Here is a 25,005-nt window from a genome sequence, read left to right as displayed (position 1 = left end):
TAAACTTATGAGCCCATAGATGTTCCTGCCACCAGGGCTGTCACGTAAAAACCAGGATTTCGCAGACAAGGTGGAGAGCTGCTGCTGCCATCTGTACAGAGCTGAGAGAAGCCTGCCTTCATTGCTTTCCCTTCCAGGATGTCAGCATAGAGCAATTCCCCATTAGGTCAAAGACCTTCAGTCTTTCAGTCATGGTTGACCATTTGGTCTGAGTTGACTGAAGAACATCATCCGGCAGAAGGACAGGGATGGAACAGAGAAGCATAATGTAATTAAAACCTGACTTAAAGAAGGAAAACATAGAAGGTGTATGGGTTGCCTGGTTTTGACAAGCTGGTAAAATAGTCCCGGAGCTGACGGGGGCATTAAAGCCCAGGTAGATATTTCACAGCAGAGAGAAGCGTCTTCCCCCATGGTTGGGGCAGAGTAAGTGGAGCTGCCAGAGGCAGGGAAAAGAGTGCTTGCAGGCAAGACCTAAGTTCAGGGGAAAGCTTTCTTAGTCAAACCCTGGAGCAAAAAGGAGCAAAGACAGGGACTACACAGTCCAGCATCCAGTACTAAGAGAAGCAAAGACTCACTGACACGGGCTGTTATGAGCTGCACGTGGCCAGGTGCTTTTGTGGCTGAGCATGCACCACACAAGGTAGGCTTCGTATCTGCCTTTGAGGATAAGTGTAACATCCCTGAATACACAGACACACCTAGTGTGAACATGCAGGCTGTTTTCGGTACTGAAATGCTGCAGGGTTCTTGGAATAGGCAGCTACTTACATCCAGCCCAGATAGACAGCAAGTTAAAAATACCTTATCCTTCATTTCCTGTGTTCCATCTGTAATCACTGAACTGGCAGGGAAGCTGGAGAGGCTTCAAACGGGGCCATTTAACTGTGCGTTTATAGCTGATGCTAACAGGGAAATCCAAAGGAAGAGGACACACTTAATTGTCCTCTGTTTTAACCCAGCTAGACTCTTGTTTCTGACCAAATATTCACTGCAGCATTCTGGCTTCAACTAGACAAGCCAGTGTATCTAGGAGAGTTATCCAAGAGCAAAACAAAGACAAACTTTGTAATCTACTTTTGCTGTACCATAAGGCTGCAGAATGTCCACTGGTTTAATTGCTAGTTGTAGTATCACACCACAGTACAGAGATCCCCAGAAGGATCTTTTTAAGAAACTGATTTCAGAGCCTACAACTTCAAAAACTTAAGCCTGCAAAACAGGAAAGTGCATTTATGCAAAACCAGTTCTAATAATGTAAGAATTCTCTCTTCAAGGCTTCCCTTTGTGTTAACAGTTGAGAGATCGCCTTCACAATGCACTCAGTTCAGAAGAGCTCGGTTCCCTTTTTTCTTCAGATAGTATTTCGCTTCCAAGCAGCCATATGCACCTTGGCATCATCACATGCACTGTGGCAAGCATGAGACAGAAAAGCAAAGCAAGTTACAGAAATGCAGTGACCGTCCTCCTGTTCCAGATGCACAAGGCTGCCATCTGCAGCACGCACTGATGCAGGTTCTGAACAGAAGCAACTACGATTTCTTTTTATAAATAAAAAAGTTTATTAAATCATTCAGACTTGAAAGAAGTCACAATAATTAATGCACTCAACAATTACAGCAAGTGCATTCTGTACACTACCAACCCAAATGGATTGATTTGTATTTTATAAATAAAAATTAACATATTTACAATGAGAAATAAAAGCATGGCATTAGGCAGTTAAATTAGCAGATTACACAAATCCTTACCGGTTGATTTTTTTTAAAAGTACAAATCTACAAGATTACATACGACATGTATGACTTCATCAGGTTTAAATTTTCAGAATCACAACATTTTTGTACATAATTTTTACTATGGCTCTCCCAACCACTGCCTATATAAAACCCCCTTTTTAATGGCAAAATTCTTCTTTTCCTTCTCTACAGATTTATCTGTATAAAATGCGTTCTCTAAGATCTACTATAGTGCAGAAGTATGAAATGATTTCCTCTAATGAATGGCTATGGAGAGTGACAGTATGTACAACTGTGGTACTTTTTTGCTTTAAAAATAGTGCATATTCCCAGTTTACCCACCAGGGACAAAAATGGAGTCATAGTTCATTTCAAAATCATCTTCATTTCACCAAAGAGCAAGTGATCTGGATAGATACTCACTAGGCTTAGAGACTGTAATTTGCTCTATAAAAATACAGTATTTTAATTCTATTTACATGTTACAGATCTCTCACTTACCCAGCAAGCTGACATTTACAAGCTTCAAAAAAACCCAACAAACCCAAAAAAACATAATGGAGCACAACATTGGTAAGCACAGTAGCTGGACCCATCCGCCTAGGAGAGTTAAGGTAAGAAAAATGGAATGTGAAAAGTGTGGTTACTGGCTTTCGTTGGCTGTCAAAGTAAACGAAAATCCGTCCAATACATCTTATATGTTAAACATGGCAAAAAAAGTTTAAGTAAACTATTTTCAAGATAGACATTCTGCATCATAGGATCCTTCTGCTGAACAATCCCTGTAAAACCTGCCGAGTGGAAGAAGTGATCCTGAGGATAATTATTTGCTTGGTTGTCTTGAATGCTTATTTCCTGATAAACTCATTGTCCGTGACCTCTGCCTAAGCACTGGTTTTGGTGGGAGTTCCAAGTCTTCAAATACAGCATTTTCTATGATTGCTGCAGCCTCTGGTCTTTCAGTGGGACTTGGAGAGAGCATGTCCTTCACCATGGTGTACTAAAAGAAAACATGACATGCGTTACATGAACAAATTCATAAATTCTTTCTTCTTTGATGTTCTGACTTCAAGTGTGTCTGTATGAACAAGTGGAAATTGTCCCCAGTTGCCTTCTGAGTAATTGTGGTATTAGTGCTTTGGCACAGTAGTTAGAAGTGCATTAAACATTTGAAAATGTATTACTGTGCATCCACTAAACCGTCTTTACTGTCAAGGACTACAATCAATTTGGCAAATCAAATCCGACCCAAGATTCAATAGTGTTATAAAACCTTTACATTAATTTGCAATCTAAAGAATTTTAAAACGTATGAAATTTAATTTATGAGTAATTTTTAGCTTCATGTTTAGGCGACCATGTTTTAAGCCACACAGTAAGTTTTCACAGTGAATTAGAGGTTTTCATTTAAATATACAGGTAGTTTGAATATTTGTCTCAAATATAATCAGAATTACAGTGTCCTCCAACTGAGCACAGCACATCGCATTACCCCGGGCAGCCTGCAGCTGTAAAGCAAGAAAGCCGTCTCATTTAGCTGCTGGCCTGAAGCTACCATGAAAACCTGAGAGCATCTCAGCTTTTTATTGGAGAGGTTTTGCACATCACCTCCTCTTTTATCTGCAGCTGTGTCACTTTAAAGATCTGACTAATAAGAACAGAGCACAATTTTCTCATATGGCTTCCCATTTGAGAGATCCCGTTCCTAGAGCAAGATCCCACAGAGCCATGGTGCTACCTACAATCTCCCCTTTACCTGTCTATAACTCTGCACTTTCTCTTTGTGAATATGGATTTATTGCAAGAAGTCATGTCAGGATGCACGTGAAATTAATGATGTCAAGTGACAAAGGGAAGACAGATCATATTGTATAGTTACTAGAGGTAAACTGTGTGGCAAAAACATTAGCGTCCAGGTTACTATAATGTTATAGCTTTGAAATGTAGTAAAAAGTACTTGGATAGAAAAATGTGTCTTAACATGAAAGCTAACTTTTTTTTCAGTTTTGCTTGCAAAGCAATTGGAAAGCAAAGAAAAAAAATAAAATTGTTAAAGAAAAAGCTACAATTAATAGCATAAGATATTATGCTTACCTCTTGTGCATATTTCTGAGTGAACAATGGTGGAAACTTCAAATTCCTAACATCACTTAAGGTCTGCAAAAATATTAAGAAAAACATGTAACTTTTCCAAAATACCATTCTTCAATAGTATTACTCTATTATTCTTCAAAAATATGCAAACTACGCAAACGAATCAGCCTGATGGAAGAAAAAAATTGGTTTAAAGCCTTGCTTTAGTGGTTAAAATAAAAAAAAAAAAAAAAAATCACAACATATTTAAATGGGCAAGTTGCTGCTTCCTTAGGTATACAGCCTGCACTAGGAATCATGTTACAAGAACTATGAACTTTGCATTTTTAAACCAGCCAGATACACGAACTTATACTGTCTTACTTTGGCTCAACAATTCTGTGTACCACCCTTAATGCCCAAGATCACCTATACCAGTATTAAGACACATGAAATGACTAGCTCTGTCTTAACAACGTGAGCACTAGTCTTTTTTTAATGTTTATGGACTAACAAGCAGATTTATCAGCAGTCTTGAAAGCCGTTCATGTTGCATATTTCTGTGTCCTTAGAAGGCAGTTGGTCTCCTTCAGCGCTTCTTCCATAACAAGCACGTTGGCTCCATCTAGTGACAGTAATTTTCCCACGCTTAGGCACACAATTATTTGCAGCAAGCTGCCTTATGAATTTAAGTTCTGTCATTTCCAGCAACCCATGACCCACTTTAGTGTGTTTTTAGCACAGAAGGGCAATATTTAGCACTTAATTTCTTTTAAGAAGAATCTCCTTTTGAGTAAGTTTGAGCACAAAATGTAAGACTTCTAAAGTTGAAACAAAATTCAATTCATTATTACTCCACTGAAAGTATAAACTGACCAGTTAATAGTGATGGCCAAAAGTCAAACTCCTGTTCAAGAGAACTGAATTTTATGACAATAAAATGCTTCAAATGTTCTCTTTCTCTACCAATTCAGTTTGCATTTAGTGATCTGTTTTCAAACATCTAATTTGGAAATAAATGGTACTGCCACAGAGTAACTGTTACCAGCTTGAGACAGAGGCAGGTCTCACGCTCCTCCTTGGGGGATTTTTCCAGCCCTTTATCACAGATTCCTAGAATACGCTGAGCTACCTGGTAAGGCAGAGCATGTTTTGCTTCACCAAACAGTGCTAATGCTTGGCTGATGCCAATGAAGACTTCAGTGTAACAACTTGGAAACAACAACTAAAGTAGAACTGGACAATAAAGGGCTGGGGGTTCTTCTAGATTTTATCAGAGAGAGTGGAACTTCATGGGAAGTTAGGGTACTCTATTTACCCTCTTATGGAGTAAACCATCAGAGTTAGATGCAATTCAGGATTCACTCCAGTTATTTGCTTTGCTTCTATACTCAGGACAGAAACTGGAAGAGCAAAGCGTGTAGTCACTGCTGCAGGAGATCCTGAGAATCCAGAATAGCTCTTTATCAGTTATGTGTTTCAGTAAAACTGATTTTATCTAGGGAAACTGAAACTGGTTCCAGTGCAAGAAGCTAAAAGCACTGTCATTCCTCCTCTAGACTGCGCTCTTTTGTACCATGAAAAGCTAGAGCATTTTAAGCAAGAGAGTGCAACACCAGCATAGGCGAAGCATTTGGTCAGGCTGCATTCGTAGTGTGGTTCAAGCTGCTTCTTACATCTCTGCTAAAAACAATCCATCTTCACATGAGAATTTAAATACCCCAAGCATATATAAACGTTAAATACAGGCTATAATGACTCTTTCTTTCCTGCGTAGGTTACTGATCACCATATACAAGAGGAAAAACCTTTCTGGCTGTAGCCCCTGTTCTCTATGAGCTTGTTCCTGAGCAAGATGGATCTCACAGGCATTTTTAACAGCAAGGAAGAGTTATTATACACCATCAAACCTCCAAAAGCCACAGTTGATGTAATGAAAGTCATCAATTACTGGGAAGATTGTACTTGAAGCTGAGTGAAATTCACAGCTAAGACTTAACTATAGGAAAAGGAACTGCAATTTTTCAGTAAGTGCTTTGGGTGAAAAAGCACGGCAGAAGCAAACAAAGGAAGAAATGATAAAAATGCACACCATGGTTCCAATTCCTGAATGAAAAACAAGCTGGCAGGCTTAAAGTCACAAGCTATATTTGTTGCTTGAGTTCTTGGATATCCTAGTTCAATAGTTTCTCTTACTTGGCTTGACAACAGAGGAGCTTTGTAAAGAAATTAAGTCCTCGATTCAACTGCACACACTAGGAAGACTGCAATTTATTTTCAGTAATTCAGGGGGTCTGTACAGGGCTGATAAAGAAGTTCTGTTCCTAATTGCAAGGCTTTTTCAAAACTGAGAAGAACCTCTTGCAAATGTTTCACCAAGCGAATAGCTATTTTAAACAAATTATTAAACTGAGAATAATCCAATACCATACATACCCTAACCCTCTCCATCTGTGTGCTGAAAGGGTAAAGCAGCTCAAAGAGAATCAGTCCCAAAGAAAAGATGTCCACTTTGTGCGAATAGGTGTTTCCACAGATCTGAAAGTTCAAAATTAGGATTAAGTCAATCAAGCTATTCACTGTATGTAATTATGCACAACATAAACAACCCCTTTTCAAGTCAACATACGGAAGCAATTAGTCCTGTGCAGAGCTGAAAACTACAGGACAGGCACATTGGCAAAATAAGCATGGGTGAGCAAGGTCCTGATCATCCGCTCCTCTTTGCAGACACAACTGTAATGTAAAATGTTTCAACTTACTTAAACCTCAGACACAATAGTGTGTCCTTGCTCAATTAACTTGTAGTAGAAAGATAACTGCATAATATTCATTAAAAGCAAGATCAACAAATGCATCTAAGTAGAAATCATTAGCCACTTTTTCGCTGTAATAAACGTAGATATACTAAACTATGATTTTGAAATTCAATTTAGCTCAAAACTCTACTTTGATGAGAAACAATTTAAGTAACTTGATTGCAACAATTTACTAGAAAGAGTGCCTGATCTTTAAGCTCCTGGGAATTCAGGTGTTTTCTAGGTACTGACAAATACAGCTTTAAAGAAACACAAACCTGTTCTGGGCTCATGTACAGCTTGGTCCCTACTTGTCCTGTGTGCCTGGCATAAGCTGGCATTGGGGTAAGTACTGATTCCTCCTCCTCATCTTGGTCCATAGCAGTTACCAGTCCAAAATCCCCAACCTTTACTATGTCATCCATTGTGAAAAATATATTGGAAGGCTAAGAAAACAAACAGGTGAAAAGAAAAAAAAAAAAAAAGTAAGTAATAAACAAGTGTCTGTGTGTCTGTGTTTCAGCAGATACAACACTTCACTTTAATTCAGATAAGCCATGCTGTCAAGGCTAAAAATGCTCATTAAACACCACCTGAGCAGAACCAGTTAAGAATCTTAGCTGTTCAGGAAAAAGGAATTACTCCCAAATTAAATACTCCTGAATTACTCCCTTCCTGAAACTCAGACTGGTCATTTTTTGTCTTCCAGTAGTAGTTTATTAACACTACATAGGTCTGCTGAGTGACATACACAAAAATTAACAGCTGTGGGGAACAGAATAGATAAGTTGTCCAGCTCTCCATCACACGGCAAATTCACACCAGATGCTGGAGTTCTGATCTTAGTCTTTTTTAATCTAATCTCCGTGTGTTAAACTTGTTCACAATATTATTAACCAGCACGTAGCACGTCATCTTAATGTTAAATCATAGATACACTGGAAGCGTGGGAATAAGGTCTGCTTTGCAGTTGGTACTGTGCAGGTTAACTGTGGGAACAGCTGTTTGTAACAGAATAAAAAAAAAAATATATTTTTTTGATAGAAGCTTAAGAACTTTGCAATTCACAAGAGCAGTGATGATCTGGCTTGACTCTCCTTTAGCTTGTTTGCCAGGTACCAGCATCTGTGGCCTAACCTACTGATAAAGGAGACTGGAACTGAGATGCCTCTTGCTAATGGTACATCTCAGATGGTTTCTCAAGAGACTTGCACTGTGGCTGATAGAATAGCACATGCCAAATGAACGATTATTTCTTTGAAACATGACCGCTCCACCTTGGTTGCAAATAAAGACAGACACAAATTTTGGAGGGAAGAACAGATTGCTTCTGCAAGTGGAAAGAAGCAGCAGGATTATTTATGGGGAAAGGGCCAAGGTGTGGTAAAGAGGCAGGTAGTGCTGGGCAAGCTCCTCTCAGAGCTGCTGGACTTTCAAGGCTAGGAAAACATGGTCCTTGCTTTGTTGACAACCCTTGGAACAGGAGGAGGCAGAGATACACAGCAATACTTTTCCACAAGATTAAAGGACTACAAAGCTGACCTGTTTCAAAGTCCATCTGACTTCCTCAGTTAAAGACAAACCCACTGTGCAAGAGAGAAGCAAGGCAGAAAACAGCCTTCTTGGTTTTTTCAAGCAATGAACAGCTCTGAGATAAGCACTACATAAATAGTTAGACATAACTTGTTCGTCCCACAGTGCCCACATCCCACCTCTAAAACTACCTTCTGAGACAGGTCTTATCTCCTGCTATTATATTCCTGTAATGAGTGTCATGACCTTTGCAGTCACAGCTCATTTAGCGAACAAAAGCTACTACCCTGTAAACCCATAGTGTCTCCAGGCTCTCTCTGAAGCATTTATACAGCACCCATCCTCTGACTGCACACCCACGTTGTCAAAAATCTGTGGACCAGAATTTTACTGCTCAAGGCACAAAAGTCTCCATTAGGCATTTGTATCCCATTGCCTTTATCTCCATTTCCCTCCTCCTCCTCCCATAAACACACAATAAGTCAACACAATCTGTCTTGCTTCACAGAGCAAAACTCCTAACAGAAAGTTTTATTTTTTGTACTATTCTGGCTGAAAACAGACTGTCTGCGAATGGGCTGGCATATAGTTTCGACAAATTAATGAGAATGGACTCTCTGCTATCACAAACTGCTGGCAAAAATAAGCCATCAAGACCGCATTTGGAAAGACAAAGTCTAAGGCAAATGCACACAATTTTGATTTAAATCAGAGGAATACAACCACCCTCTAGTTTAGTTATCTTGCCAATTGCACAAAGAAATTTCTCTCCAAATTCTTCAGTGAGAATAAGAATTCCCATTTTTTTTCACAGATACGAATAAGCTACTCACATCTGGAAGACTGTTTAATTCAATTAATGCTGCAAAACTTATCTAAGATTGTTCTTGCAGTTCTATGAAACTCAATTTCTTTTGAGCTGTCAAGCATGACCAACGGCTTATCCTGGGAATAACAGCAAATTCACTTGCCAGACAGATTTCTGGTTTTGTACTTCGTTTTCTGCAAAGGAATTTGAACTGTGACCTGTGCACTTGCCTACTTAAATTCCTGCCATCTTGTCATTGCGGTATCCCTGATTAGTAGGAGCCTAATGAATGCATCTCAATGTGTATTGTTATTTTTAAGTATTTAAAAGATCTCCTTGAATCTTTTAATATGCATGCATATAAATTTATTTTCACATAGGTCAATGAGTTTTTGTTGGTGCCAATGGGAGCAAGAACTGGCCACTATCAGCTACCTCTGCCTCTAGTAAAGACAAAACAGCTTTACAGGTTATTTGCTTAATAGCGCTGGTATGAACATAGGGTTGCATGACCAATCTCTTGGACAAATTAGAAAATTAGGTGAGAAATGTTCCTAGGAGCTTCTGAAAACTACAGGAAAAAAAAATTAAATACTGCCTGTTGTTTTGCCCAAATTAACACATAACAAACTTCCAGGATCCAAGAATAACATCTATATGCACATGGGAAGTTTTCTGAAGCAGGAATTTGTTTGTTCAGGGAGAGCCTTTCCAAGGCTTATACCAAGTAAACAAAATAAAATCTCTTGTTCAAATTGCTGCCAATATTGAACTTTTAAGATGTTCCAACAAAACGCCACACAAACTGCTGATTAAGACTAACAAAGATCTAAGTGAAGATCTACATAAGCTTTACTAAACAGTGATCTCAGTAAAGACTGCAGAAAGTCACAACCGACAGTACTGTTAAGAAAGGTTATTAATTAACAAGCCTAGCAACATATTAATACAGGGATTTAATTACTTTTCTGGTCAGTTTCTCAAGCACTAAAGATTTTTCAGATAACTGATTCAAGGTAACTGCTTAATGCTGATGGGGAAAGAAAATACTTGGAAGGGTTTGTGAGTTTTTCCTAACTTTAACATATCCTTTCAGTGTTACTGAATTTGAATCCCCTTTTACTGCCACACCTGAGATGGTATTTTTCTTTTGTTTCTACTTATACCAAATGATTACTACCTGAGAACCTACAACAACTGTTATAATCATTTCAATACTTACTCCACTAGGTAGGTATTAATGCCTCCTCAAATAGGTGAAGAGAAACAGGAACTGCTTCTCCACAATTTGGGAAAAGCAATCAATTTCTCAGAGTTTATACTAATAAAACTAACTTCAGCTGGGCTCTTTAATTAAATTATGGCATTTGGTAACACATACAGACACTTGCACATGCTAAAAGTTCCAGCAAGATTAGGCACTAAGGTAAGATCAGAAGCAAAATGAAAGAAAACGTACAAAAAGTTACTCCTGACTTCAGGTACATTAAATGCCAGAGGTAAAAGACATCCTTCCTGGTCTTAACCGGATGGACGTTATCAGACATTAAAAAGATTATGAATCCTTCAGAAATCTGAATTATGATAGTTGGCACTGACTCAAAATTTAACTCCAGGACAGTTTACTTTTCAGTCCTAGAGGAGCAATACTTAATTTTTACTCTCTCTAAACAGGAGTAACACTGCTGCTCTTAGGCAGTATTGCTACAGAAAGAAGAAGGGAGATACCAGAATTAGAATCATAGAACGATTTAGGTTAGAAAAGACCTTTAAGATCATCAAGTCCAACTGTAAGCCTAACACTGCCAATTATCTGCTTCACTTAAAACAGTAGAACGGGATCCAAAATACTGTTCTTTGCCACACAGCTCATTAACGAACAACCCTGTATAAAGAATCTGAATTAGAAATCCCATAGAACAAATGCAGGTGTGCCAGGTACAAGGAGTCTTGCTGTAAGAAAGACTAATTGCAATAAGGAATTATAGATGTTTATTTCCTGGAGCACTGCACCTCCAGATTATTGTACAGACTCAGCTTTTATAACACCTATGCTGAGGTCACCGAGAAGAGTCAACTATTTTAGCAGTATTTGTCTCCAATGCCATATTACTCCCACATACAAAAAAGTTTTACCTGTATCCACACACATGATCTGTCAGTTTAAAGCAGAACTTGACACTGAGCTGAACAGCCTGGCACTGCTGTATTAGGAGCAGTCAAATTTGGAATTGCCTACGCTCAAGTTTGTAATGAAGTGGAGGGACAGCTACCCTGTGATGTCATTTGAGTCAGTCCAAGTGTTTTAGGAATTCCACAGCACCAGAGACTTCTGTATAACACTTTGGGCACAGATAATTTAAGTTATGATAGCTCCAAAGATAATCTCACAGTACTAAACCAGAAAACGTTTGCCTATAGGACACAGCCAGCGAGATAACCAGTTACAACCAGAATTTGGAAAGTTCAGGCATTCAGTGATGATCATGCCAGTAAATAAATACATTAAAAAACCCAACACAATTCCTGCATGAATACAAACCTTGAGATCCCTGTGCATTAATCCTTTGCTGTGCAGAAAGTCAACCGCTTCAGCTATCTGCAGAAATATTTGCAGACACTCTGTCCTTTCCCTCTCCTCTATCATGCATCTTCTGCTCATCCAGTCTTTAAGGTTCTCTTTCCGGCAGAGTTGCATTTGGATGTAAAGATACACCTTCGGGGAGGTGGGCTTAACTTTTTCTGCAATATTTTTAGAAAGGTCCAGGCTTAAACTTGTTGGCCTTGGTGGAGAAACAGAGAGGGGACTTCCTGAAGCAGATTTCTTGTTACCAGATTCCTTTGTACTTTTCGCCTTATCCTCAGAAACGCTCTCATCATGCAAAACATCAACTTTATCTTCCTTACTAGAAGCATTTCCACAACCAGAATCTTCAAACACAATAGAAGAAGAGGTCCCTTCCCTCAGATGTACAACAGCAACAGGTGAAGAACAAATTTCCAAGGAGTCACCCAGCTCGTTATTGTTGACAGTACTGTCTTCTACATCACAGCCTGTAAGGACACTGTCCTGAAGGTTTAATAGTGGATCTTCTGACTGGTGTAAGTCCCTGTTGTCTGTGGCAGAAAATTCCAGAGGAGAAAACTGGCTTCCGGATGAATCGGACTGACCACAGGGTATTCCCACGGACCTTACCCTCTCCGATGAAGTGACTTCAATGTGCTCCTTTGTAGAGAACGGCTCTGTTCTGATCTTAAATGATGGGACGTCCATTGGACTGGGAGAACTGAGTGGCCAATCAGTGCTAGAAAAACAAAATCGGGAAATTAATACTGGAGAACTTTGTTCCACTAGAAATGCATTTTCAGAAGCCCAGGTTTTAACAACTGCTACCTCCAAGAACTGTGTCATATCATAACGGTAAACCACTACTCAAGTGCGGGAATCACTAACAACCAGGATTTAGCATCTGTTTTTCTTAATGAGGGTAATGTTTTCTCACTGAGACAAGAGCGCTGATAAAGTAAAATTTAGGAAGCTCTACTGCCTGGATTCCCAATGTGCAATCAGGCTCATCTTCAGCTTGAAAAAGTTCAGTCCTTTAGAACATGCATTGCGATGACTATTTCAAGTGCCTTGGAAGAATTACAGCTGTGAAAGCGTTCATTTGATGCCTGAAATATAAAGGTCGCTATATTCTAAAAATTGTTAGGCATGTTAAGATGTTATTATGAGACCACTCAATAGTCTTGTATTAGGCCTCATTCTTTAAATAACACACACCCACTTTTTCCTTTCTCTTAACATCCTCTTACTCCTTTATCTAATTTTCCATTTTTAACCTACTTCTACCAAGCTCTATAAATCATCACTCTGATTATCCCTCATATATTGGTGCTGAAATAAATTCTTGAAGCATTGGAGCACTGAATCAGTTCCACGTAAACCAAGACAACAAACAGGAGGCAAGCAGTGGAAAGAAACAAAGAAGACAGAGATGCCAAAGTTTAAAATTGAATCACAGTAGCAATGTTTCAACCTTCCAACCACCCAAAGATTCAATTGCAGAAGTTGAATTCAAGAACCACAAGATGACTCCTAAGCTGAAAGGAGGACCTTACCACAACAGAGGACCCCAAAATTGAGAGATGCTGTGCACAACTGTGATATATTTGTACCTTGTTCAATTGAGAAGTTCACAGGCTAAGTTAATAACCATCTCTTTCCTACATAGTCTCTCCATCTTCCTGGGTCATCTACCAGGTCTCCATTTCTGTTGATGTACAATCTCAAACTCAGTTGTTAAAAAACCCCACGAGTTACCTGTCATCTTTTAACCACTGTTCATCCATCTTTTCCTGCCATCTCTCAGGTGGAGCTTCCAGCCATGCGTTGAAATAACGAACAATACCTGGATGCTCAAGTTTAGCTAATGCCTTGACTTCCCGCATCACCTTTTCACGAGCCAGCTCCCTACAATTTGGGATGAGAACAACAGAGACATGGTCACATAAAGCAACAGCATAGTATAGAAATTTCTGCAAAGGAATTTAATCAAAGCTAGCCCAGTATAAACCAGGCTAGTAGTATTGCTCTTCACACCAAAAGACAGATGTGTCTTAAACTCCCCAGAGTAACTCATTTAGGGTAGAAGTGTGGAGGAGCAGTATGTGCTCATAATGGTTAAGTATTTAGTCATCCCTTTTCAAATAATTACAGCCAGCAAAACTGGGAGGAAAAGGTTCACCTTGTTCTCAGCTGTTTACAGGAACAGAAAAAAGACCACTAAACAGCAATATTCTACAGGGATGTAGAAGACACTGACACATAAGACGACAGTAATACCTTATTATTTCTTTTTTAGTTGGCGTAACATAAGGAGACTGCATAAAGACTATCTCCATTCTATGGACAGGAAAGCAGGTAGACTGCTATCTTATTGAAGTAAATAATCTCTCTTCATAAGACTGTAACTGGACCAAGTTAAGTTGGGTGGTTTTATTTAATGGGTTAGAATATGGTCGGAAAAGAAGAATTTAGGCTACCTTCTGAAAAAAATCTTTAGTCTTAAATAGTCACGCTTATTTAACACATTCAAAAAATAGTAATTCTAAATTTCATAGCTTTACCCCCTCCCTCTACTGGCCTGCCTGTTGCTGTTCTAACTTGAGATTTCCAGAAGCAGTGTCTCCCATCTCCCACTAAAAGGAACTGCTGCAAGCTCTGTGTAGGGTAATTCAGCAGCATGGCTTGACCACCTATGACTGAAAGAAAAGGTAGGGGTTGTGGGACCAGAAAATGAAACAAATGGACAAATGGAGTCAGAAAAGCTGGTGAGGGAGAGAGAAAAGAAAGAAGAGGTGGAGTAGGGAAGGTAAGGAGAGGAAGGAGAGAAGCAAATTAACAGTGCTAAAAGTAACTGGTCCCATTATCAAAGGCTCTATTCATCAAGGAAATCAAAGGAGTTCCCATGTAGCCGCAGCATCCTCACAAGGGTCCTGCTATGCAAGTATTTTAGCCAAGCAGGTCACCCTTCTGCTGTGATGACATATGCCAATTCTCAATGCCAAAACTAAGTCAGCCCCCCCATTAAAAAGTATGTCATTCATCCTAATGTAATATCTGGGAAATCAGTTCAGGAACAGATGGTTCAGTGTAGGATGGGATCCCACCATTCATTCATTACTTCTACATCTCAACAAACTCATTCATTACCTGTTAGGTAAACGGATCCTCTTGATAGCATAGTTGCAGTCATCCACTTTATTTCTGGCTTCAAAAACTACTCCAAAACCTCCACGACCCAGACACTGAATTGGTTCAAAATCTGTCAGATATCTTGGAGGAGAAAGGTGTGAGGAAGGGACAGAAGAACAGAGGGAGGACAGAGGAGAAAAATACATTAGTATATAGAGAAAAATGCAGTCATTTATGACTAAGTGAAATATTTCTGTACAGGCAAAACACGTTGAATGACTTGAAGCATTTCTGATCTTTTTTCCCTGCTCACCCACTGAGGCAATCAGATGGCTACCTATTTATGAAATGGACAGTTGCCAATTATGCATTTATTCAGCGTCTATCACAACCCAGCAAGATCCATTATGCATGCACATGACAAACTGAAGAAGTTTTTCAGAATATCAGGTTGCATGCTTACTGGATCATGGACCATAAGTATGTAGCCTAAGTTTTTATGCCCGAATTAGGTGGTGACAGCCAAGTATTTTCTAAATCATGATTTGCCTTTAGCCCCCACCCCATATAACTATTTCTGCAACTAGTCCTTCTAAGCACCCCTTCTGAAACATCACTGTTCTTAATTCTTACTACCTTTCTTATTTTTCCTCATTTTAAATCCTCCAGTTCTTAACTTACTGAAAGTTACAAATGTAGAGGAAATGGTCACATTTTCTCCACAGACATGCCCCTATACACCCTTCTGTTGTAACCAACTCCTTCATAACAGCAACAAAGGTTTGTTCCAAATATGGTCTGCTTATTCTGCAGAATATATAAAACATCATCTATTTCTATCTACAATTGCCTTTCTCTGCTTTAATCCATAAACACAGAAACAGAGGGAGTAAACACTGATTAAGGCCTTCAAGAATCAATCTTATATTTCCTCCTGATGTGTGAAATGGGAGAGCAACATTCCTAATCACAGGTATCCTGTAGACTCTCGGGGATTGCCTAGACTAATCATAACTGCAATCTCACACCGGTAATGGGGTGACAGGCTTCTTTGTGTCACTTGCTCATTATCCCGCAAAGTCAGAGGACTAGGACAGGTAAGAACAAGTGAACACCTACTATTTCCTCCAGATAGCATTAGTTGTCACACTGACTAAAAACCCTGTAGGTGTTGTGTAGAACCGAGCTCACCTTGACACGTATCCAGAGTTCTTGATGTCAGTCCAGCTGCTGTCTTTAACATCTCCACAAGTGGGCTCATATTTACTATCAGTCTGACACTGTGTTTCAGATTCCTTCCGAAGCTAACAAGGGTTACCAAAACAACAACAAAAAACCAAACAAATTTGACTCCTTAAGTACCTGAGGTCAGTTTGTACCCTAGATATGGCATTAAATAATTTCAATGCAAATATCTCCAAAGACCTCAGATATGATCAAAGCAGTCTAATCTGCTTGTTGAAACAGTTAAGCAAATTGTATATGGCAGCTGACAGCCTTCAAAGATAGATTAAACAATAAATTCAGGCTTTTGATTTTGTTAGCTCATTAGTTATTAACTTATTAATACCACTCATTGCAGACTCAAAACCGAAAGAAAAGGCTAGAATAATACCTTCTGTATTTAGGATTCAGAAAAAAAAAAAAATACTTACTCTGCTGTAAGGATGGGGATGGAAAAGTTTGCGTACGATAAAAGTTGTGGCCACAATGCAAAATATAATGGTGCCAACAATTTCCTTCCACCAGTGAAGCAGAAGAACAGGGTCTTTTTTGCGAATGTTCTTGTAATTCGTCTCATCAAAAAATCTAACAGTGATCTGAGTGCTACGTTTATTTCTCTCTCTCTTGTAGTAGGGTAAGTAATAACCATTATCTGTGTAGAAAAGACACAAAGAGGGCATGTAGGTAACTACAAAATAATTTTGTCTTCTCATTAATAGGTTTCCTCAACAGACACAGGGTATTTTTGTTTGCACGCCCCATGATTTTAAACGGCACATAAGTAAATTCGGTTAATCAAGGTTGTGTACTGCACAGCAACTAGGTTTCCCATCAAAGTTCACCACTTCAGAAGGCCTGACGGCTGACAGCTTTAAACCAGAGTATCTTCCATATGGAAAACTTTATACCGCCAGGCTGTCTCCAGCACCATTAGCAAATTCTGAAAAAAATAATTCATAGGCTTTTTCCACTCAGACCAACTATCAGTGGTAGTACACCGAATATCTCTGCAGTAGCAATTTCTGGCACTCCGAAGTGCTTTGTGTGGCACTAATTGTACATACACCACAACTTGGAAATCCTACTTTGGGCAATAATTTCCTAGTTCATTAAATGTTAAAAAAGCACACATATTTAACATCAAACAAATGTCCATTTGTTGAATTTCACAGATAATAAGTGGGTAAATCTAGCTATTTTAAACACTTGAAAATTTGGAACTTCCACCTACCATATGGATACTGCAGAACCGAAAGTGCTCCATTACTGTACTCTTCATGAGAATACTTGTCATTGCTGAGACACTTATCAAACTCATCAGACCCCACCAACACTGGAGTCCTGGAAGGAGAATCTAAGCATAGAAAAGACACAATTTTCTGAGCTGATTTATTGTAAAGATTCTGTTCTTGTACTAATTTAATGAGAACTTCAATTGCATAATTTTAGAAAATGTCTCTTGGACCAGACCATGAGAACCAAAATAAATGCAAGAGTATTTTAAGGTATCAGTTACTTAGCACCTCTCCCCCTTGCCAAAATACTAGTTTTGGACAAGTCAATTCACTCAGTCACACCACCGCAAAAAACTTCATCTTTTTGTTGAAAAATTTTGTTGAAAAAACCCAACATTTCATTATTAAAAAAGACCCTGTCAAATTCATAGGAGAAGAAAGCAGACATTAAACATTTAATTAGAAAAAAATAAACAATTAATAAAGCACAGAGATAGTTCCTGAACTGGTTTACAGCTAGAAACATTAGACTAATTTGAACCATATTGGAAATCAGAAAAATGTCCTGTCTTTTCAGAGCTAAGACAGTAAACAAAACTCTGAGTTGTTACTTACGGATTAAAGGTTTCCATTTGATTTTGGGAAGAGGAATAATTGCATTATCATTCCTGGATTCCAGAGCCTTTGGGTTGGTTGGAAATTTCTCAGAAATTCTGACTGATGACTGAAGATACAACTGGCCCCTGTACATACCTAAGTAATATACCCAAGAGCACATTAGTCTTAGGATTGAGTTATCTTCACCCCCAGAATAAAATTGCCCAGTTAAAATATGTGGTTAAAAACATTTTTGAAAATATTTCTTTATGTCTGAGAATCTGAGATACTGACTGATTGCTAGGCTGGATGAATTCACACAATACATTCTGTCTGCTCTAGAAAGCAAGAGATCAGGACATCTAATTTTCACCATTGGAGAGCTGTTGCTACAGGAAAATGCCAGCAAGTTTTAAGAGCTATAAAGCAGCTTTGGCTTTGCATAGGTAAGACTTCTTTCAAACATCCTACCCTTGTTAGTGCTGGTACAGATTATTCCTCAACAGACATTACCAGGAAGGCTGGGAACAATCTGGCTGCTTCTTAAGTGTTATTCTTATCTGTGTAACCACTAACAGGAGAGCTACATGGTGTAAATACTTACAGAAAAACGCTAAGACAAAGTCTTGGAAAAATCAAAGCATGTTTACTTCCCAGAGACAGACAGACCGCTAAGAGGAAGAAGGACATGGGGCCACGCTATTTCAAATTGTCACAAACTACATCAAATCAATTCTGACAGCTGGATGAAAACTTTGTCACAAAACCTTACCATGAAGACCTTTCAGTTAAGTTACTGTAATCAGTGTAGAGGAAAAAATGAATGTGACAAATTAGCAGGCTGGAGGGAGATACTGCTTATTGCTTACCAAGCAATGAGACTGCCTTGTTAGCTATAAATCTATCTTTAAAAGTTTCAAGACTTTCAATCATCTCCAATGTACTGAAATTACAAAGCAGTGAACACTTCAGAATCAAAATAGAAAAGGTTTATGGTTTTGAATTGTTTTGGTTTTGAAAAATGACCAAAAAAAAGAAAAAATGTCAATCTTTTGCCTATCACTGTCTAGGCTAAACTGTCATAGATATTAATTCTGCCATAGCCAAAGATATACTGTACCTTCCTGTAATTGTCAGAATTTCTAAGATGGGTACACAGAACTCTGACTTTGAGGGGCAACAGTAAAGATGATCAGAGCAGGCTAGGAAGAAACGAGAACACGTCTATACCTTTTGAAAGTCTTTCAGGGATAAATATGTTAGTGAAGCCTCAATTTTGGGGCTTTATAAAGCAATGTGGGTTAAATTTAACAGCCTTGATTATGAAGAATATCATACTGGACATGTTACAGGTCCTCTTAACTGTAATCTACCAGTACAGAAAGATCTGCTTTACTGCAACCTCAGCAGAGAAGAGAGTAACGTTTACTACAGAAAATGCTGCAGTCAAGTGTCTCACCCAAGTAAACGCTGGATTCTGTGGCTCCTCTGGCAGCTTCCACAAGATCTTCTTCATCTTCCAACACTTCATTGTTTGCAGTGTAACTTGTGTCATCAAACAGACTGATTGGAATTACTTTGCCATCCTTAACCAGCCACGCAGAAGCAATTGGAGTGCAAAACTGGAGAAGAGCGAGGTAACCAGAAAATTTAATGTTGTAATAACTAAATATTATATAAGAATAATGCTACACAATGTGCTTAAATTCCTTGTTTCAATTTTTGTCACGGATGTAGCAGCTCAAAGTCAGAACTTCAATTAAAAAAATTACAAGCAGATGTGTACTTCTTTACAAAGACAGCACCTGAAATCCACAACGAAAGACATCCTCTATGACACTGCAAAACGTCTACTTTTGTAACATTTAATATTCTGTTGTTTCCCCTACCTGGTATTCCCATTCCAGATGTCCGCCTCGTTTGTTAAAAGCCATCACCTTCCAGTCAGCTACCGAGACCTTTATTACTGTATCTTTCATCATAGCTTCCTGCTCATCCCCATCTGAAATAATTTTTGTTTCTTCTTTGTTCATATTTGATTTAAAATTGCTCTCAATATATCCCGCTCTAGTTTCAATATCTGGGACATAGCGCAGCTCAAAGTGACCAACGCTGAAATTCCACCTTTAAGAAAAAGAGCAAAACTTTGTAGAAACAACTTATATATTCCAATGAAATCCAAAATCCTGCATCCAGAAGAATCTTAAACTGAATTACCTACATTTGGCCCATATTTTCCCAGTAAACTCTCAGATTGTCAGATGAACACAACTGCACCAGGAGGGGGAGTGCTAATCCAGAATACAACCCAAACCAGCTGAGAAATCTCATCCAACATGATGGGCAAGTTGATAAAACAGCTGGTGAAGTAGGGCCAATGGCATTACAGGCTTAGTATATGGAGAGGGCAACTAAAATCATCAGTAGTACAGCTGGGTCTCTTTAGGTACAAAAGTGTTACATAGCTGATGGAAGCAACAAGTACAAAGCATTTAGGAAGCAGCACTCTACACAAAACATATTTCTTTTCATTAGTAAAGAGGAATTTAATTTGCAACATAAGGTTTTTCAAGCTGGGAGAGGGACAATGCTTTTTTTTTTTTTTTTTAATCACACACAAAAGCTAATGTAGAATCTCTTTGACAAGTACTTCATGAAACCAGGACTGCTCATGTCCCACAGGTTAACACTGAAAAAAGACAACACACACCTGCTTGCAGTGAAAAACTCTTTAATTTTTATAAAACAACAAGTTAGGGCAGAAACTGAAAAATTATTTTCAGAATGAGAAAGAATAGTTCTTTTCTTATTTCCGTGATACAGCCCAATGCTGTACGGAACATACAGAGTGGAAAGGATGCTATGTCTGTGTCTTGAACAGCAAGGAAGGGGGAAAAATATTTCTTGAACAGTATGTTTGGGTACCCAAAGTTTCTGAGGACCAGTCTGGAATCAACCAGGAGCCAAAACTGTCTCCTTAAAGAATTTACACCCCTATGGTAAAAGTTTGGTGTATTTTATATATTCATTATATTATATTTATTAAAAGCTTTTATTTCTGTGGATTAAAAATACAGAACTATCTTGTAAACTCCATAGCAACGATATTGTGCCACCAGGAAAGCACCTCTGTTTCTGACTACAAAGACAGGAGGATTCAGGTGCACAAGATGGTCAGTCATGCTGTGCTTTTGAAAGATGTACAAAGGAAAAATCATGTTCTTATGACATACCTCTCCCTGCCAATACCAGTCTCCAAGACCCACAGAATCCAAGGTTTCTTTTAAAATTCTTCTGACCTACTAATCTATTCGAGTTCTAGTTAGGTTCTCTCTGATACACTACAGATGCATAAACTGTCAATCCTGCTGCAAACAGAAGAGGGAGCAGAGGAACAGGGAATGACTAGTTCTCCACTAAATTGTTGGGCAGTTACTGTATCTGTGTATTGCAACCAGCCTTTTGAACTTGTGCTTTATGAAGTCGTTTGGTTGGTTGGTTGGGTGTTTGTGGAATGTGTGCCTGTACTTTTACAGAAATCTTGATGTATTAAAACTCCAACAAGACAGCATTACGAAAGTTCCACACTGACCCAGTTTCTACAGCTTGTAAAAAAGACCACCTTGTTATGAAATGAACAAAGTAGATTTAAGAGTGGGACTTTCAAAAAAATAAGACTGAAGATGTTATAAAAATCAACTTAAAATGAAAGCTAAGATATCAAGGTTAAAAAAAAAACAAACAGTGACAGTTACCATGAGTAGGTAAAGAACTTAAAAGTGACTCATTAAGTCATAAGATGACTTTTAAACTGTCTCCTTTTGTACAAAACCCAACAGTTCGAATAAACATTAATGACACTTGGCTTGTACAGTAGAAGTGACAAACTCTTTCGAGGTATGCAAGACAAGAAAAGTAATTTTCTTTTGGTTTAGACGGAATAAATATGTGCATATATCTTTTCTGTCTAATCATCTATAAAACTGAAGTTCAAGACATTTTTCAAAAGCAATGAAGGGCAAAGGGGTTAGATCCTAGTCACCAGTCTGGTGCATCCCTTTGGTTAACAATCTAAACTCCCTCATGCAATTCTTAGTCTAATGAGTGTAAGAAGAAGGTCAAATCCTTAAAATATTACATATTAAGAACTTATCTCTATCAGACTGTTTCTGAACAACTGTTACACTTACTTTTCATTGCCACTGCGTGGTCCAACAGCACGGACTGTTTTCTGGGTTCGGTGTAATAGGAGTGTCTCTTCCTGTTCTGTTTCATCATCATCCCACCGGCGACAGCCCATAGCTGAGCAGATGTACTTCACCTAAGGGACAAAACAAGACAGACACATGCTTCAAAGTTCTGAAGAGCTTCAAGACAAATAAATGTGATCAACAGCAATATTTAAAGCTAACAATCCTTACATTCTTGGCTCACAGGAGATTTGGAGCTCTGTGATTTCAGATGCTTGACTTGAGGGATGTTGAAAAGCTTGGTTTAAGAGATAAGGGCTTTTCAGAAATACAATTTTCAAAAGATTATAGTAAGTCTACAGTTTGGGCTATTTTGATTACTTTTTGACTATATTTTGCACATATTTCTACCTCTAACTGGAAGAAATCTTAGCGCTCTCTTCTCCCACTATTTCTGTGGTCATCAAAAGAAGATTCCTACAAGACCCACAGCATAATTCTGCTTTCGTGCCATATTTGTCTCAGCATAACTCTATTAGCTTCAAATGAAGTACTATTGATCTATATAAAATAACTCCAAGCCTTCCCCCTTTGCCTTGTCAGCTATTAAAGGGGAAAGAAGACCTTATTTAACTCTCACAGTCACGTAGATTTTTGCAGTCCCAATCTCAATCAGAATTTGGATTATATGGGCAATTCTATTATGAAAAGGGAGTTGAACACACTTTCAGGAAGTCTGAATTGACATCATACTGCCAAAAACAACAGACTGCCCAAACTCATAACAAGGAAGAGTCAGGCACTATTTCCTATATAAGGCACCTTTGCTACTGTGAGCATAAGCCAGAAATCAAAGCAGAAACTGAAATTTCCACTTCCTGAACACCGGGGGAGGAGCAGTCTGTTGGTGCACCACACACTCTGCTATCAATGAAGAAATCAAAATGATCTCATGAACTCGTTTTGGGTCTATGATCTTCATCACTCGTGATCACCCTACACCATGCCATAGAAGTGTTCTACATTAAAATGTATGGTCAAAATGAAAAGACGATATTGTGGAAAACAAATATTGGAAGTTTAAAATTTTTAAACTAGATGTATTTTTTTAATTTGTTTTAAAATGCAGCAAGCCTTCTGATTTAGCAAATGTCTGTTCTTCAGTACATAAAGTATCTACAAGCATTTTAATGACATCTGACATTAAAGAGGGGAAGAGGGATGTTAATTGCAGGACTGTGAATAATGCAATTAATTCCTGTGATTTTTCTTAACCTTTTTTCTTCTGTGTTTTTCAAAATATACAACTTTTAACCAATGGATTTCAGAAGAAAAGTACCTTCTGAACTAGTCAGATAGCTAGTAGTTTTCAACTTCACTTTTGCTTATGACTTCAAAATGTAAGGAGAATTTCTAAGAGATAGTAAACTCACTGACAACAATTACAAGTCTTAAACTTTTGCGTATGTTGAACGTTTTCCTTGGTTTCAACCAGCTATCCCTCATTAGTTGTGAAAAATCTGAAATAAGTTGTGAAAAAAGTGCATCACCTAAAGCCTTTCATATGCAATAAGCTGAACAGCAAAGTGTACTTCAAGCAGAGCTATGTGATAAAGCTGAACTCTTGTCCCAGCTTGGCAGAAAGGGATCACCCTTCTTCCCCCCCACCCCCACCCCCCCACTCACCTCTGGTCACAAACCCCCTGTCCCTTCCCTTGTGCTGGTTCTGGTACTCCCCAACCCCTTGTTGAGCTGGCTACAGCTAACCCAGCACAAAACTAATCCAAAAAAAAGTGAACAGTTTTCTGTTGGGTTAGCAAACTGAATCAGCTTAGCAAAGGGTGAGACAAGTGTTAAAAGCAGCACCGGGGATACAGCAAGAGCTCACAGGCAGGAAGAGATCGCAGTGAGGGGCTCAGCCATACCATCTAACTGCACCAGCCATTTGCCTTACTCCAGGCCCACTGCATATATTGCCCAAGAAACTCAGATTCTCCTCTTTTGCGCTGTTCAGTTGTATACTTGAGCTGCACTGCAGTTTAAACGTCACAAGTAACCTATTTGCAAGACAGTGCCAGAAACACACACACGCAAGGCAACTCTTCAGGTTCTTACCTTCCCTGAGTATGAGCTCAGCCCATAAGTCGTTAAAGACTTTCCTCCAACTAGGACAACATCCTCACCAAATTTGTAGGATGACTCGAGAAGAGATTCAACTGTGAAAGGAACTGCTTCCATGCTCTCACGATCCCGATCCCACTGGAAAAGGTCTCCATCCAAGGAAGGGATTATCATCTTATTTCCAAATACCTAAAATAATTGAGTTGAAGGTTAGCTACCATTTAACCATGATTTTATCAAAACACATAGATCACAAATGGAAACAGAAACACTGTATAAGCAAGTACCATGCATTATATTCCAGTGTCTTATTTTATGTTTTCAATACCCCAGTGTCCTTTTTTTCAAAGTCATATTGAAGACAGAAAACTTTCAGGCATTCAAATCAAATCAAATCTGTATTTCACTATTCTAGTTAAAAAACAAAGTGTGCAACACTTCTTCCACTTTAAGCAAAACATTTTAAAGCTCAATCAGTTGATACATTAGTATGAATCCAAACTGTAGACAATGATACATGGAGAAGCATTCTTCAAGAGACAGTCACTGGTTAAAGTGCAAGTGTTGCAGATTATTTGTGATAGTTTCAAGACTGTAGCATTGTAGGTTAAGTTCTACTTCATTGTTGGTTTTTTTTTTTCCAGAGCTAGTTTACTGCTAAACACAGTATCAATCTTTCTCTCTAAATCAGAGGACTGAATTCAGTTTTAAAAGAAAAGCTGAGGCTGTATGTGAACTCGTTTACAATTAATGACTACTCCAGAATATCTATCCTCCTGTAAAGCAGTGAGAGCAATTATCATTGAGATCAGAGCTCATATTTCACCTTTGCCTTTCCAGACAGTTAAACCTAACTTCTCATCCCCAGAGTTTCTTACATTAAGTATACCATTCCTTTAAAACTTGCCTGGCTTTTTCTTAAACACATGTCAAAAAAAAAAAAAAAAAAAAAAGTCTTCACCAGGATACAGCCTTACATCCATTAAACA

The 25,005-nt window shown here is 38.5% G+C and overlaps 1 protein-coding gene across 1 annotated transcript; it reads right to left on the bottom strand.

Annotated features, from left to right (window-relative positions):
* Window positions 1-1,549: 1,549 nt before the first annotated feature.
* Window positions 1,550-24,205, bottom strand: EIF2AK3 (eukaryotic translation initiation factor 2 alpha kinase 3). The gene is made up of 15 exons (XM_082482301.1): window positions 24,011-24,205; window positions 21,896-22,026; window positions 19,595-19,829; window positions 19,165-19,327; window positions 17,724-17,861; window positions 17,105-17,227; window positions 16,305-16,525; window positions 15,841-15,953; window positions 14,668-14,790; window positions 13,276-13,425; window positions 11,494-12,256; window positions 6,889-7,056; window positions 6,249-6,350; window positions 3,834-3,896; window positions 1,550-2,739 (listed from the first exon to the last, which is right to left on the bottom strand). The coding sequence occupies exons 1-15, from the start codon at window positions 24,188-24,190 to the stop codon at window positions 2,563-2,565; spliced, it is 2,850 nt and encodes a 949-aa protein (XP_082338427.1). The 5' UTR covers window positions 24,191-24,205; the 3' UTR covers window positions 1,550-2,562.
* Window positions 24,206-25,005: the final 800 nt, after the last annotated feature.

The sequence above is a fragment of the Vanellus vanellus genome (genome assembly GCF_965231255.1).
Source record: "Vanellus vanellus genome assembly, chromosome: 4".
Taxonomy (NCBI): domain Eukaryota; kingdom Metazoa; phylum Chordata; class Aves; order Charadriiformes; family Charadriidae; genus Vanellus; species Vanellus vanellus.
Note: the sequence above shows the minus strand (reverse complement) of the source record. Positions and strands in the feature narration are given on the sequence as shown.

Coding starts and splice junctions, on each gene's coding strand:
- EIF2AK3 (XM_082482301.1), bottom strand. CDS start 24,190: ATGATAATCCCTTCCTTGGATGGAGACCTTTTCCAGTGGGATCGGGAT. Junction 13,426..14,667: donor AGGATCCGTTTACCTAACAG/GTAATGAATGAG, acceptor CCCAAATTGTAG/GGAGCTGGCTCGTGAAAAGG. Junction 2,740..3,833: donor CTCAGAAATATGCACAAGAG/GTAAGCATAATA, acceptor GTTTTCTTTTAG/TACACCATGGTGAAGGACAT.